This window comes from Oncorhynchus gorbuscha, linkage group LG05 (assembly GCF_021184085.1).
Source record: "Oncorhynchus gorbuscha isolate QuinsamMale2020 ecotype Even-year linkage group LG05, OgorEven_v1.0, whole genome shotgun sequence".
Taxonomy (NCBI): Eukaryota; Metazoa; Chordata; class Actinopteri; order Salmoniformes; family Salmonidae; genus Oncorhynchus; species Oncorhynchus gorbuscha.
Window position 1 is genome coordinate 57,124,227 of NC_060177.1, and position 13,879 is coordinate 57,138,105.

The 13,879-nt window shown below is 40.4% G+C and overlaps 1 protein-coding gene across 1 annotated transcript in view; it reads left to right on the forward strand.

The window, feature by feature from the left end:
- LOC124036127 (spermatid perinuclear RNA-binding protein-like) overlaps nt 1-5,598 on the forward strand; it is a 60,929-nt gene extending 55,331 nt beyond the window's left edge. The window contains exon 18 of the mRNA XM_046350284.1: nt 3,488-5,598. Coding sequence (XP_046206240.1) covers nt 3,488-3,576 — 89 coding nt within the window. The 3' untranslated portion in view covers nt 3,577-5,598. The remainder of the gene's footprint in view (nt 1-3,487) is intronic.
- Nucleotides 5,599-13,879: the final 8,281 nt, after the last annotated feature.

Sequence of the window (13,879 nt, forward strand, 5' to 3'; positions counted from 1 at the left end):
ACTTCAAACATCAGCTAACCGATCGCTGCAGCTGTACATAGTCTATTGGTAAATAGCCCACCCATTTTCACCTACCTCATCCCCATACTGTTTTTATACTGTTTTTTATTTATTTACTTTTCTGCTCTTTTGCACACCAATGTCTCTACCTGTACATGACCATCTGATCATTTATCACTCCAGTGTTAATCTGCAAAATTGTATTATTCGCCTACCTCATGCCTTTTGCACACATTGTATATAGACTGCCCATTTTTTTTCTTTTTCTACTGTGTTATTGACTTGTTAATTGTTTACTCCATGTGTAACTCTGTGTTGTCTGTTCACACTGCTATGCTTTATTTTGGCCAGGTCGCAGTTGCAAATGAGAACTTGTTCTCAACTAGCCTACCTGGTTAAATAAAGGTGAAAAAATAAAAATAAAAATAAAAAAGTGCCTGGGCTTACCTCCCCTGTACCCGCACCCCACCATAACCCTGTCTGCACATTATGCCCTGAATCTATTCTACCACGCCCAGAAATCTGCTCCTTTTTATTCTTTGTCCCCAACGCTCGAGACGTCCAGTTTTGATAGCCTTTAGCCGTACCACCATCCTACTCCTTCTCTGTTCCTCGGGTGATGTGGAAGTAAACCCAGGCCCTGTGTTGTTGTCTGTGTCACACTGCTTTGCTTTATCTTGGCCAGGTCACAGTTGTAAATGAGAACTTGTTCTCAACTACCCTACCTGGTTAAATAAAGGTTAAATAAAATAAATAAATAAAAAGGACAAAAAGTTCATTTCTTTGTCCCATTCTTTGCAGTATTGTTCTGTACAGGCTTCCTTTTTACTCTGTCATTTGGGTTAGTATTGTGGAGTATTGTTGATCCATCCTTAGTTTTATCCTATCACACCCATTTAACTCTGTAATAGCTGTTTTAAAATCACCATTGGTATCATGTTGCAATCCCTCAGCAGTTTCCTTCCTCTCTGTCAACTCGGCGATTCGATCTAGCAACCTTTCGGTTGCTGGCCCAACGCTCTAACCACTTGGCTACCTGCCGCCCCAAATGACTTTACAGAGAATTGTGCATGTGGGGTACAGCAATGGGGTAGTCATTCAAAAATCACATTAAACACCATTGTTGTACACAGTTATTTCATGCAACCTTTCTGGTTACTACAGTTGAAGTCAGAAGTTTACATACACTTATGGTTCTTGCATACGCTCCACACATTTCTTGTTAACAAACCTATAGTTTTGGCAAGTCTGATAGGACATCTACTTTGTGCATGACACAAGTCATTTTTCCAACAGTTGTTTACAGACAGATTATTCCACTTATAATAAACTGTATCACAATTCCAGTGGGTCAGAAGTTTACATACACTAAATTGACTGTGCCTTTAAACAGCTTGGAGAATTCCAGAAAATGTCATGGCTTTAGAAGCTTCTGATAGGCTAATTGACATCATTTGAGTCAATTGGAGGTGTACCTGTGGATGTATTTCAAGGCCTACCTTCAAACTCAGTGCCTCTTTGCTTGACATCATGGGAAAATCAAAAGAAATCTAATTTGTAGACCACCACAAGTCTGGTTCATCCTTTGGTGCAATTTCCAAACGCCTGAAGGTACCACGTTCATCTGTACAAACAACAGTACGCAAGTATAAACACCAAGGGACAACCCAGCTGTCATACCGCTCAGGAAGGAGAGACGCCTTCTGTCTCTTAGAGATGAAGGTACTTTGGTGCGAAAATTGCATATCAATCCCAGAACATCAACAAAGGACCTTGTGAAGATGCTGGAGGAAACCGGTATAAAAGTATCTATATCCACAGTAAAACGAGTCCTATATCGACATAACCTGAAAGGCCGCTCAGCAAGGAAGAAGCCACTGCTCCAAAACCGCCATAAGAAAAAATGGATTACGGTTTGCAACTGCACATGGGGACAAAGATCGTACGTTTTGGAGAAATGTCCTCTGGTCTGATGAAACAAAAATATAATTTTTTGGCCATAATGACCATCATTATGTTTGGAGGAAAAAGGGGGGTGGAACACCATCCCAACCATGAAGCACGGGGGTGGCAGCATCATGTTGTGGGGGTACTTTGCTGCAGGAGGGACTGATGACTTCACAAAATAGATGGCATCATGAGAGAGGAAAATTATGTGGATATATTGAAGCAAAATCTCAAGACATCAGTCAGGAAGTGAAATGCTTGGTCACAAATGGGTTTTCCAAATGGACAATGACCTTAAGGACAACATAGTCAAGGTATTGGAGTGGCCATCACAAAGCCCTGACCTCAAACCTATAGACAATTTGTGGGCAGAACTGAAAAAGCGTGTGCGAGCAAGGAGGCCGACAATCCTAACTCAGTTACACCAGCTCTGTCAGGAGGAATGGGCCAGAATTCACCCAACTTATTGTGGGAAGCTTGTGGAAGGCTACCCAAAACTTTTGACCCAAGTTAAGCCATTTAAAGGCAATGCTACCAAATACTAAGTGAGTGTATGTCAACTTCTGACCCACTGGGAATGTGATGAAAGCAATAAAAGCGGAAATATATGATTCTCTCTACTATTTTTCTGACATTTCACATTCTTAAAATAAAGTGTTGATCCTAACTGACCTAAAACAGGGAATATTTACTCGGATTAAATGTCAGGAATTGAGAAAAACAGTTTAAATGTATTTGGCTAAGGTGTATGTAAACTTCCGACTTCAACTGTACATGATCCCATATGTGTTATTTGACAGGTTTGATTATTTCTATTATTCTACAATGTTGAAAATAAAGAAAAACCATTGAATGAGTAGATGAGTATACTTTTGACTGGTACTGTATGTTCTAAGTTTCATTTGAATGGATAGACTACAATTTGTTTATTGTCTTTGTAGGTTTTCTACAAGGATGCCTTCAGTAATGTTCCCTGTCATGAGATTGTCCCTAGCCTCTCCTGTTTTCTGCCACTACTACCCATTTTAGGGCCGGTGTTCACCCCCATGTGTACAACTCAGACAGGGAACCTTTAGAAATATATATGATTTATTTTAGTTTTGTATGATGTATATATTTATACAAAAATGGTTGAATGCATAGTGACATTAATCTTGTTCATCAGATATTGATTGTCCACAAATGTTTTTTATAGATTAAGAACTAAATACTTAAGTTTAATTGGTTACTTGATTTGTTTGAGACTTATTTTGAGATATATGTTTAGAAATTATACAATGTGTCATATATTATTCATCAGTTGAGTACCAGTACTTGACTTGCATACCATTCTGAAATTCACAGCTAGACCCAAGTCACCACTTTTTCATATCCATAATCCTCTACCACTCTTCACCTAATCAAACACACGATTTTTCCATAATCAAACCGCATCATTATCAAAATGTGCCTTTTCGTTTATGTAACACTGCCTCCTATAGGCCACGGCTGTAACCACAGTTTCTCTGCTCCCTCCACTTCTTTCTCCCTCTCTCTTTAGGCGGCCTGTACATTGACAGTGCCTTTTACCAGCCACGGCCTATTGCCACTCCTATTATAATTCACCTGGGTCCTCAGGATCTCTTCTGATCTCAACAGCCAGCATGGGATCTCATTTGACCTCTGCTCTCTAGAGCCATCAAGGGATGACTAAGTTTTGACTTAGCTTCCAGTTTCCTGTCTGACCAGGCTCTCATTACCTTATTAAAGGGATACTTCAGAATTTTTGCAATGTGGGCTTTTATGTACTTTGTGTATACCATTTTTATGTGTCCAGTATGAACGTCTAGTAACCCGAAGGTTGCAATTATTTTTCAAATCTCATCACAATCAACTTTAGCGTTTTTGTTAATTAGCAACTTTTCAACTACAAATATGTTGCAATTGTACACTGGGTCGGAAAATCGGGACCCATCTCTGAGCAGACATCAATCCAAGAAGAAGCAATACATCATCAGAGTTGGAATTATTTCCCAATATGTTGCAATACTTGACTTTAGCTTCAAATCTACTTGGAAATAGTGGAAATGGATTGGCACAACACTGCAATATTCATGTGATATACACTGAGTATACCAAACATTAAGAACACCTTCCTAATATTGAGTTGCACCCTCCCCTTTTGCCTTCAGAACAGCCTCAGTTCGTCAGGGCATGGACTCTACAAGTTGTATAAAGCATTCCACATGGATGCTGGCCCATATTGACTCCAATGCTTCCCACTGTTGTCAAATTAGCTGGATGTTCTTTGGGTGGTGGACCAATCTTGATACACACGAGAAACTGTTTAGCGTGAAAACCTCAGCAGGTTTGCAGTTCTTGACACAAACCAGTGTGCCTGGCACCTACTACCATACCCTGTTCAAAGGCACTTAAATATTTTGTCTTGCCCAATTAACCTCTGAATGGCACTTACTTATTATTATTATTACTATTATTATTATTATTACTTACAGATCATACAATGTGATTTTCTGATTTTCTCTCACAGTTAGTGTACCTATGATCAAATTTACAGACCTCGGCATGCTTTATAAGTAGGAAAACCTGCAAAATTGGCAGTGTATCAAATACTTGTTCTCCCCACTGTATATACAATATTTGTGTAATTATGGGTGTGTGTTTGAGTATGTTTAACCCAATAAGGATAAGATTTGTATTTATTTATAATACTTGTCAATTAATGCGTATCTTACCACAATGTAAATGCATTTATATCAAGCACCTTTGTATACAATATACACAACAGTGTATATATAGAAGTTAATTTGCATGTATCATTTGTACGTACTGTACAGTAGAAACAAGTCTGTTTTGTATTTAATTCCAAATTTAACGGTGTAAACAGAGAGTAGACTCATCCTAGTCCAATGTAATGTTTTCAAAATCTATTAGCAGCAGTTAATAGCAGTACTCCATTCAGGGCAGCACATTGACTTCTGGAATTATGTCTACAACCCAGAAATTAATAGCGCTCTCAATTTCTCTCTGTTTCCAACACACACACACACACACATAATCTTGTAACAGTGTGCAAGACATGAATGTAACTTTCAACTTTTCTCATATCCAAATCAAAGTTTATTGGTCGCGTACACATATTTGGAGATGTTATTGCAGGTGCAGCGAAATGCTTGTGTTTCTTGCTCCAACAGTGCGGTAATGCCTAGCAATAATATTAATACACACATAATTAAGAAATGTCAGAAACCGGAATCTAAATATGTACGTACAGTGCATTTGTGAAAGTATTCAGACCCCTTTACTTTTTCCACATTTTGTTACGTTACAGCCTTAATCAAAAATGTATTAAATCATTGTCCCCCCTCATCAATCTACACACAATACCCCATAATGACGAAGCAAAAACAGTTTTTTTTAGAATTTAAGATTTTTATTTATTTAAACAAATACCTTATTTACGTAAGTATTCAGACCCTTTGCTATGAGACTCGAAATTGAGCTCAGGTGTATATGGTTTCCATTTATCTTCCTTGATGTTTATACAACTTGATTGGAGTCCACCTGTGGTAAATTCAATTGATTGGACATTATTTGGAAAGGTACACAACTGTCTATATAAAGTCTCACAGTTGGCAGTGCATTTCAGAGCAAAAACCAAGCCATGAGATTGAAGGATTGTCTGTAGAGCTCCTAGACAGGATAGTGTCGAGGCACAGATCTGGAGAAGGTTACCAAAAAATGTCTGCAGCATTGAAGGTCCCCAGGAAAACAGTGGCCTCCATCATTCTTAAATGGAAGAAGTTTTGAAACACTGAGACTTCCTAGAGCTGGCTGCCTGGCCAAACTGAGCACTTGTGGAGAAGGGCCTTGGTCAGGGAGGTGACCAACAATCCAATGGTCACCCTTTCAAAGTTCCTCTGTGGAGATTGGAGAAGCTTCCAGAAGGCCAACCATCTCTGCAGCCCTCTACCAATCAGGCCTTTATGGTAGAGTGGCCAGACGGAGGCCACTACTCAGTTAAAGGCATATGACAGCCAGCTTGGAGTATGCCAAAAGGCACCTTAAGGACTCTCAGACCATGAGAAACAAGAATCTCTGCTCTGATGAAACCAAGATGGAACATTTTGGCCTGTATGCCAAGTGTCACGTCTGGAGGAACCCAGGCACCATCCCTACGAACAAGTCCTTGAGTGGCCCAGCCAGAGCCCGGCTTGAACCCTATCGAACATCTCTGGAAAGAGCTGAAAATAGCTGTGCCGCAACGCTCCCCATCCAACCTGACAGAGCTTGAGAGGTTCTGCAGAGAAGAATGGGAGAAACTCCCCAAACACAGATGTGTCAAGCTTGTAACATCATACCCAAGAAGACTTGCTGTAATCGCTGCCAAACGTGCTTCAACTGAGTAAATGAGTAAATGGTCTGAATACTTACGTAGAAGTGTTATTTCCTTGTTTAGAAACTTTAGCAAATGTCTTAAAAATATCTTTTTTGCTTTGTTATTATGGGATATTGTGTGTAGATTGATTAATAAAACATTTAATCAATTTTAGGATAAGGATGTAACGTAACAATGTTTAACAAATCAAGGGGTCTGAACTTTCCGAATGCACTATATTTAAAGTGTATATCAGTGGAGGCTGCTGAGGGGAGGACAGCTCATGAGAATGGCTGGAATAGAGTGAATGGTATGAAAAAAAACATGGTTATGTTTATGTTTGATATCATTCCATTCACTCCATTCCAGCCAATAAAATATAATAATAATAATAATATATGCCATTTAGCAGACGCTTTTATCCAAAGCGACTTACAGTCATGTGTGCATACATTCTACGTATGGGTGGTCCCGGGGATCGAACCCACTACCCTGGCGTTACAAGCACCATGCTCTACCAACTGAGCTACAGAAGGACCACTGAGCTACAGAAGGACCACATTATGAGCTGTCCTCCCCTCAGCAGCCTCCACTGAAGTATGTAAATATATATACATATAATGGTGTGTAAGGACAGTATGGACAGTATATGAATAGGAAAGGTGTGTACAGCAGTAGTTATAATGGATGAGGCATGACTAGAATACAGTATAAAGTATATACATATAAAGTGTAAAAACAGTATGTAAACATTATTAAAGTGACCAGTGTTAAATGACTAAAATGCAGTATTATTAAAGTGACCACTTTTCAATGACTCTATTTACATGGGGCAATATTCTCGAAGGTTCAGGGCCAACTAGTTTAACAGTCTGATGGCCTGGAGATGGAAGCTGTTTTTCAACTGTTTTGAAGCAGCTATACTATCTCCATCTTTTTTTTCTCCCTTTTTCTCCCCAATTTTGGGATATTCAAATAGTAGTTATAGTCTTGTCCCATCACTGCAACCCCCGTATGGACTCGGGAGAGGCAAAGTTCGAGAGCCATGCGTCCTCCGAATCACAACCCTTCCAAGCCGCACTGCTTATTGACACACTGCTCGCTTAACTGGAAGCCAGCCGCACCAATGTGTCAGAGGAAACACCATTCAACTGGAGACCATGTCGGCATGCCTGGCCCGCCACAGGAGTCGCTAGAGCGCCATGGGACGAGGACATCCCGGCCAGCCAAAACCTTCCCTTACTCGGACAACGCTTGGCCAATTGTGCATCGCCTCATGTGTCTCCAGGTTGCTGTCGGCTGCGACACAGCCTGGGATCGAACTCAGATCTGTGGTGATGCCTCAAGCACTGCAGTGCCTTAGACTGCTGCGCCACTGGTGAGGCCCCATCTCCACCTTCAAGATGGTAGCGCGATGAACAGGCCGTGGCTCGGGCAGGTGAGGTCCTTGATGATCTTCTTGGCCTTCCTGTGACACAGGGTGCTGCAGATGTCCTGGAGGGCAGGCAGTGTCTGCAAGTAATGCATCTTTCGCCAGAGAGTCTTAGATCCTGTTTGTTGTGGTTTATGGCAATGCCTGAACTTGATCAAAGGCTGCTGGTATTGAATATACAATTCTGGGTAGAATGTATAAATGTATAACCAAAGTTTGTTTTACATATGCACACACATCTATCTAGTGTGCTTATGGTATTACACATTCGATCCATTATTTTCTTTGAGCAATATTCAGATGGACTTAAGATTGATTTTTGTTTACGTTTTCTCTTTATCTCTGTAGGAATCTCTTTGTAAAGCACAACACAACTATTTCCGAAACCTGAACATTCCTTCACAATGGCAGCTTTCTGTTATACCCACTCATTTTCTGGACATTCTCCATTCTGACCTTTTTGTGAATGTGTCTTATTGCACTCAACTATGTCTACAGTCTTATGAGTGTCAGCTCAATCAGTTAATTAATAAAGGGATGACTATACCTGTTATTTAGTGATTACTGCTCTTGGACTTGAATCCATTCATCCAAATGTCTTTTATAGGCCTCTTATCATCTAGAGTCGAGCTCTCCACAGTAGCAACTAGAGGCCGTTGCTTCCAGCCTTACCCACTTTAAAAGCATGTCCTGACGTTCACCCCGAATGGGAAACAAAATAAGCTTTAGTTTCATCAGCAATGACTGGACTGACAAGCGGCTGCCTGACACGGAGGAATGGTAAACTCATTCGATCCTACACATCCTACCTTCTCGATCCTTTGCCATCCTACCTTCTCCCTGTGACTCTGTCCCAATAAAATATATACATTTTTAGTTATCTCCTTTTGGTCTGTGACTACTGATGATATAGACTGGATAGAGGAAAGTGCATTTTGGTGCACCAGTTGGGTATGCTGTACATATCCATTCCTTTAAGATCAGTGGTCACAAAATAATCTGACCATAACTAGATGGGTATACAGTGTAAATATACATTTACATATGTAAATAAGTTATTTCAGATTTTTATTTTCAATACATTTTAATACAAACCATGCTTTGTCATTATGGAGTATTTCTGTGTTGATTGATGAGGAGGAAAAAAACTATTTAAACACTTTTAGAATAAGGCTGTAATGTAACAAGGTTGAAAAAGTAAAGGGGTCTGAAAACTTTCCAAAGGCACTGTGTGTGTATAATATATATACAGTACCAGTCAAAAGTTTGGACACACCTACTCATTTAAGGGTTTTCCTTTATTCGTACTATTTTCTACGTTGTAGAATAGTGAAGACATCAAAACTATGAAATAACACATATGGAATCATGGAGTAACCAAAAACAGTGTCAAACCAGTCCAAATATATTTTATATTTGAGATTCTTGAAAGTAGCCACCCTTTGCCTTGATGACAGCTTTGCACACTCTTGACATTCTCTCAACCAGCTTCATGAGGAATGCATTTAAACATGTTCCCATGTATGCCGAGCCCTGTCTCTGCGGTCTAACTCATCCCAAACCATCTCAATTGGGTTAAGGATGGGATGAGTTAGACCGAAGAGACAGGGCTCAGCATACATGGGAACATGTTTAAATGTATTCCTCATGAAGTTGGTGGGCCGAACTGAATTTATGGGCCGAACTGAAAAAGCATGTGCGAGCAAGGAGGCCTTACAAACCTGACTCAGTTACACCAGCTCTGTCAGGAGATTTGGGCCAAAATTCACCCAACTTATTGCGGGAAGCTTGTGGAAGGTTACCCAAAACGTTTGACCCAAGTTAAACAATTGAAAGGCAATGCTACCAAATACTAATTGAGTGTATATAAACTTCTGACCCACTGGGAATGTGATGACAGAAATAAATGCTGAAATAAATCATTCTTTCTCCTATTATTCTGACATTTCACATTCTTAAAATAAAGTGGTGATCCTAACTGTATACTGTATATGGCTCTAGTGGAGATTAGTTACTGTATGGAAGTCATTATTGAATAGGCCTATTTAGAGTGTTTACCAGTTTAAATAATTATTTCTGGAGTTACAGGTCAATGAAGAAGATGCTCGGCTATCAGTTTCTCGGGGGCTTCATCGCAGTCCTCCTGTTAGCCAGTGGCCCTAAGTGTAACAGGATCCTGAAGGGCCAGGGTCTGTTCTGTTTTTAGCATGTGAAAGAGTTTCATCATAGCACTCCCAAGCCAAAGCCTTTAATAGTGTTTTGTAAATATACGCTCTGCTCCAAACCACTGAGAACAGATTACTGAAAGGGCCCCAAAGGGACGGTTTGGGAACAATCCTTATGAGTTGTGGCACAGTCAGCATCTCCATCCCCTTACAACTCTATGATCACGTAGGCAACTCCCTTTTGGTTGGTCTTTTTTTTCTGCCAAAGTGGCCGACCAAAGTCAATTAATCCCAATGCATCCTGGACCCAGATTAACCCTGGTCCTGGATCAAATTGTTCTCAATAGATTCATCTCTGTCTGAGAAAGTAGCCCATAGTTTGTACAGGCCCACACATTAATTTCTACTATTGAGAGGCAGAGGGAGTAACAAGACTTGTCCATTCTTGATTCCAGTCCATACCAGCAGTGGTCTCCAATCCACGTAACAGCTCTCATGAGAACTCTCCGTAATTCCATCAGCAGATTTGTAATTACAAACATGACCTCAGAGATTACCTAAAAAATGTGCATTCAATCTCAATAATTAGCACAGCAACACACTCGATTCAACTAATGTCAACCTGTCAAGGGCTTGACGACAAACTGAATTCTTCTGCTGCTCTATGTTCGCTACATACTTAATTGAAGTCATTTGTATTGACTTTAAAATGTGGTGTTGTACTAAACAAAGTCATCATTGATTGGATCATCTCTAACCAATCAGAGTATCAAAGCCAATGACACATTTTCAAAACGCTGCTTTATCCACGTGTCTCATGGCTCTGGCCAACCCCATCGGTTTCTGGGACCAATCAGAACGATTAGAATGTGTTTGCGTTCTAGAAATCGTTGGGGAGGTACTCCGATCCAGGCTCATTGCGGAGATGAAACTAACGTCCATGGGTGTGGCATAGCTGCTGGCTGAAGCAAGGAGTTTCGGGTAGGCAGGAAAATGTTATGGTGCTGTGCTGGACCCAAAACCTGCACACCTGGGAAAGGCACTGTTCCAAAATAATGTTTAGATGTTGTGTGTGGCAGCAGCCCCTCTATTGGCCTTCACCCTCAATACATGATCGGGGTCGTCAGTGGAGGTATCGGTTTAGGTTTCTCTGGCAGGATGGTAGGTAGGTAGTTTTCAGGCCAGTATCCTCCCCTTGTCACCCCTGGGCTAGGGTAAGGGTAACAGTGCAAAGCATTTGGTTTAGTATTGGTTGCAGTCAGAGAGCAGTGAGCGGATGTAGTATCTTGTGTTTTTTAAGGATTGTCTACATATAACTTTGCATTTTGCCTAATTCATTCTTGTTGGCTGCGAGAATTAATGAAATAAATCACAATGTGCATATTTAACTGGAGGTGGGCTGCATACCAAGGCACGTACTGTACAGTAGGCCATACTGGAAATGTGTGATAAAATGTTTTCTGTTTTCTTATGGTATCTAGTAAAAAAAAAGAATAAGATTCACCTCATTGTATCCTGAAAATATGTAGTAGGCTACAGTGGGTTCATGCCCCAGTAATACATCATATCCACTAGATGGCTCTGGTTCTCCAGTTCTTATCAACTGTTAAACATTTAAATAGTTAAACAGTTTTTTATGCCTCTGTGATAAAAAAAATGTTGTACGATACACAGTACAATGCATGATCCTATCATCCCCTTTTCAATGGATAGCATACAAAGTCTATTCAAATCTTACTCTGATAATGTTACTGTGGTAACATAGAGTCAGCAGGGAGTGAATGGGCTGCTTTGTTTTGCTCTATAAATCACTTGCACTGTGATGAGTTTATAAGAAGTCCTTTTAAAGTAACTGTCCATTGAAAATCTCACTTTTCATATTCTGTTAACACCCAAATAATGTTGTTGACTCATCCTAAACTTTTATTTGTGGCCGCATTTAAGAACACGTAAAGCTGCAATATGTAACTTTTTGGGTGACCCAACCACATTCACATAGAAATGTGTGTTATTAGTCAGTCATTCTCATTGAAAGCAAGTCTATGAAGCGGTAGATATGTTCTATGTGCACTATTTCTATGCTTCCCGTTCAGAAGTTTAGTTTTTGCGTCATTTTCATTCGGGTTTTATACACCAGCTTCAAACAGCTGAAAATACAATATGTTTGGTTATTGAAAATATATTTCCCAGTGGATTAGATGGTACAATGATTCTCTACACTTTGTGCTTGTATTGCTTGTTTTTTCACATAAACTGAAATTAGGCGAACCAGGATTTTAGCAACCAGGAAATGGCAGAGCAATTTCTGCATTTTGCACCTTTCAAGGAGAACTGCCTCCTAGAACCAACTTCTCTGGTTATAAACGGCCTATAAGGCATCGATTTGAGTCAGAAACATTAATTATAGTGTCAAAATTGACCAAATACTGTAATTGGATAACTTTGGTCATAATGTCAGTCTCGTCCCAAACGAGATTTGTAAGTGAGTGTGTCACGACGTGTATGGATGGGTTGGGTATGGATTATTTACCAGGCCACATTTGTCCAATAGCCCCAAGACAACAAGGTGTGGTCCGCACCCAGCTGCCATGTGTTGGGAACATGTTGTCAAGTCTGGAATGCATGCACACTTGCTCGGCATAGGAGTGAAAATGGGCTTCCATAAAGTTTGTGCAAACATCTAATGCTTTCATTATATTGCTCAAGATGGCAAGGAATGGATTACATACAACAAACGTACGACATGATTGCTGTGACTGGTGTGTGGTGAGCAGCTAGCTAGCCAGCTACGATACTGTGATGTAACTAGCTAAATATATAGCCTCTCCCTAGTGTGTAATGTCCTAGAAAGGAAGATTTCTATAGCTAACGTTGCACCTGACAATAAGATTTGATAGGATGTGGTTACGATGTGGTTTCAACTCAAACTTGCTAGATAAAAAGATCAAATTAAATTGTATTGGTCACATACATGTTTAGATCCCTCCTAGCTAACTAGCCAATTCATTTAAACTCAGACAAAAGATATTGATAACTAACATGAATTTGCAAGTTAGACAGCTATCTACTTTCATGAGAATGGGCATGTTGTTTGGGTTATCACTTGCTCTTGATAACTCAGGCTTGACGGCATTCTGCATTTACTATAACGGGACTTGGAGTCATGATATAGAATGGTGCTGGAGGGAATAGCAGCCGTTTTAAGGGCTCCTGACCAATTACGCTATTTTGTGTGTTTTTGTTCATAATGTTTCTGCCATCATTTCCTATTACCAAATAATGCTCCTGAATATCAGAACAGTGGTCAGTAACCTCGATTTGGACGAGGATTTCTATTTCAACGAGTCGGTGGGCAAAGAACAAACTGCTCATCCCGGACCAGGCCCAAATCCCCGATACTCAAAAAGGGTAGAGGCGGCGTTATAGAGGCCGGCGTGCGGGATACCTGATGAGACAACATCGGAGAGTGGATAAACTAAAGTTGGAGTGGTCCAATGAAGCGGATGCTAAACTACAGGACTGTTTCACCAGCAGTCTGGAATATGTTTTGGGATTCAAGTGATCGCCTTCAGGAGTTTACAACATCAGTCACCGGCTTCATTAATAAGTGCATTGGCAACATCATCCCCACAGTCTCCGTACGTACATATCCCAACCTGAAGCCATGGATTACAGGCAGAATTACTTTCCCAATGTTCCTCAAAAATGCAGTGTATGATGCACGATTTTGTAGCTCTGAGTCTCTACTTTTATCACAATATCACATTTTTCGACACAAGACCGAATCCAGGTGATGACTCACATTTACATGTCGGAGGTCCAGACGGATTACCATGACGCGTACTCAGAGTATTCACTGACCAGCTGGCAAGTGTCTTCACTGACATTTTCAACCTCTCCCTGACCCAGTCTGTAGTGTCTACATGATTCAAGCAGACCACCATAGTCCCTGTGCCC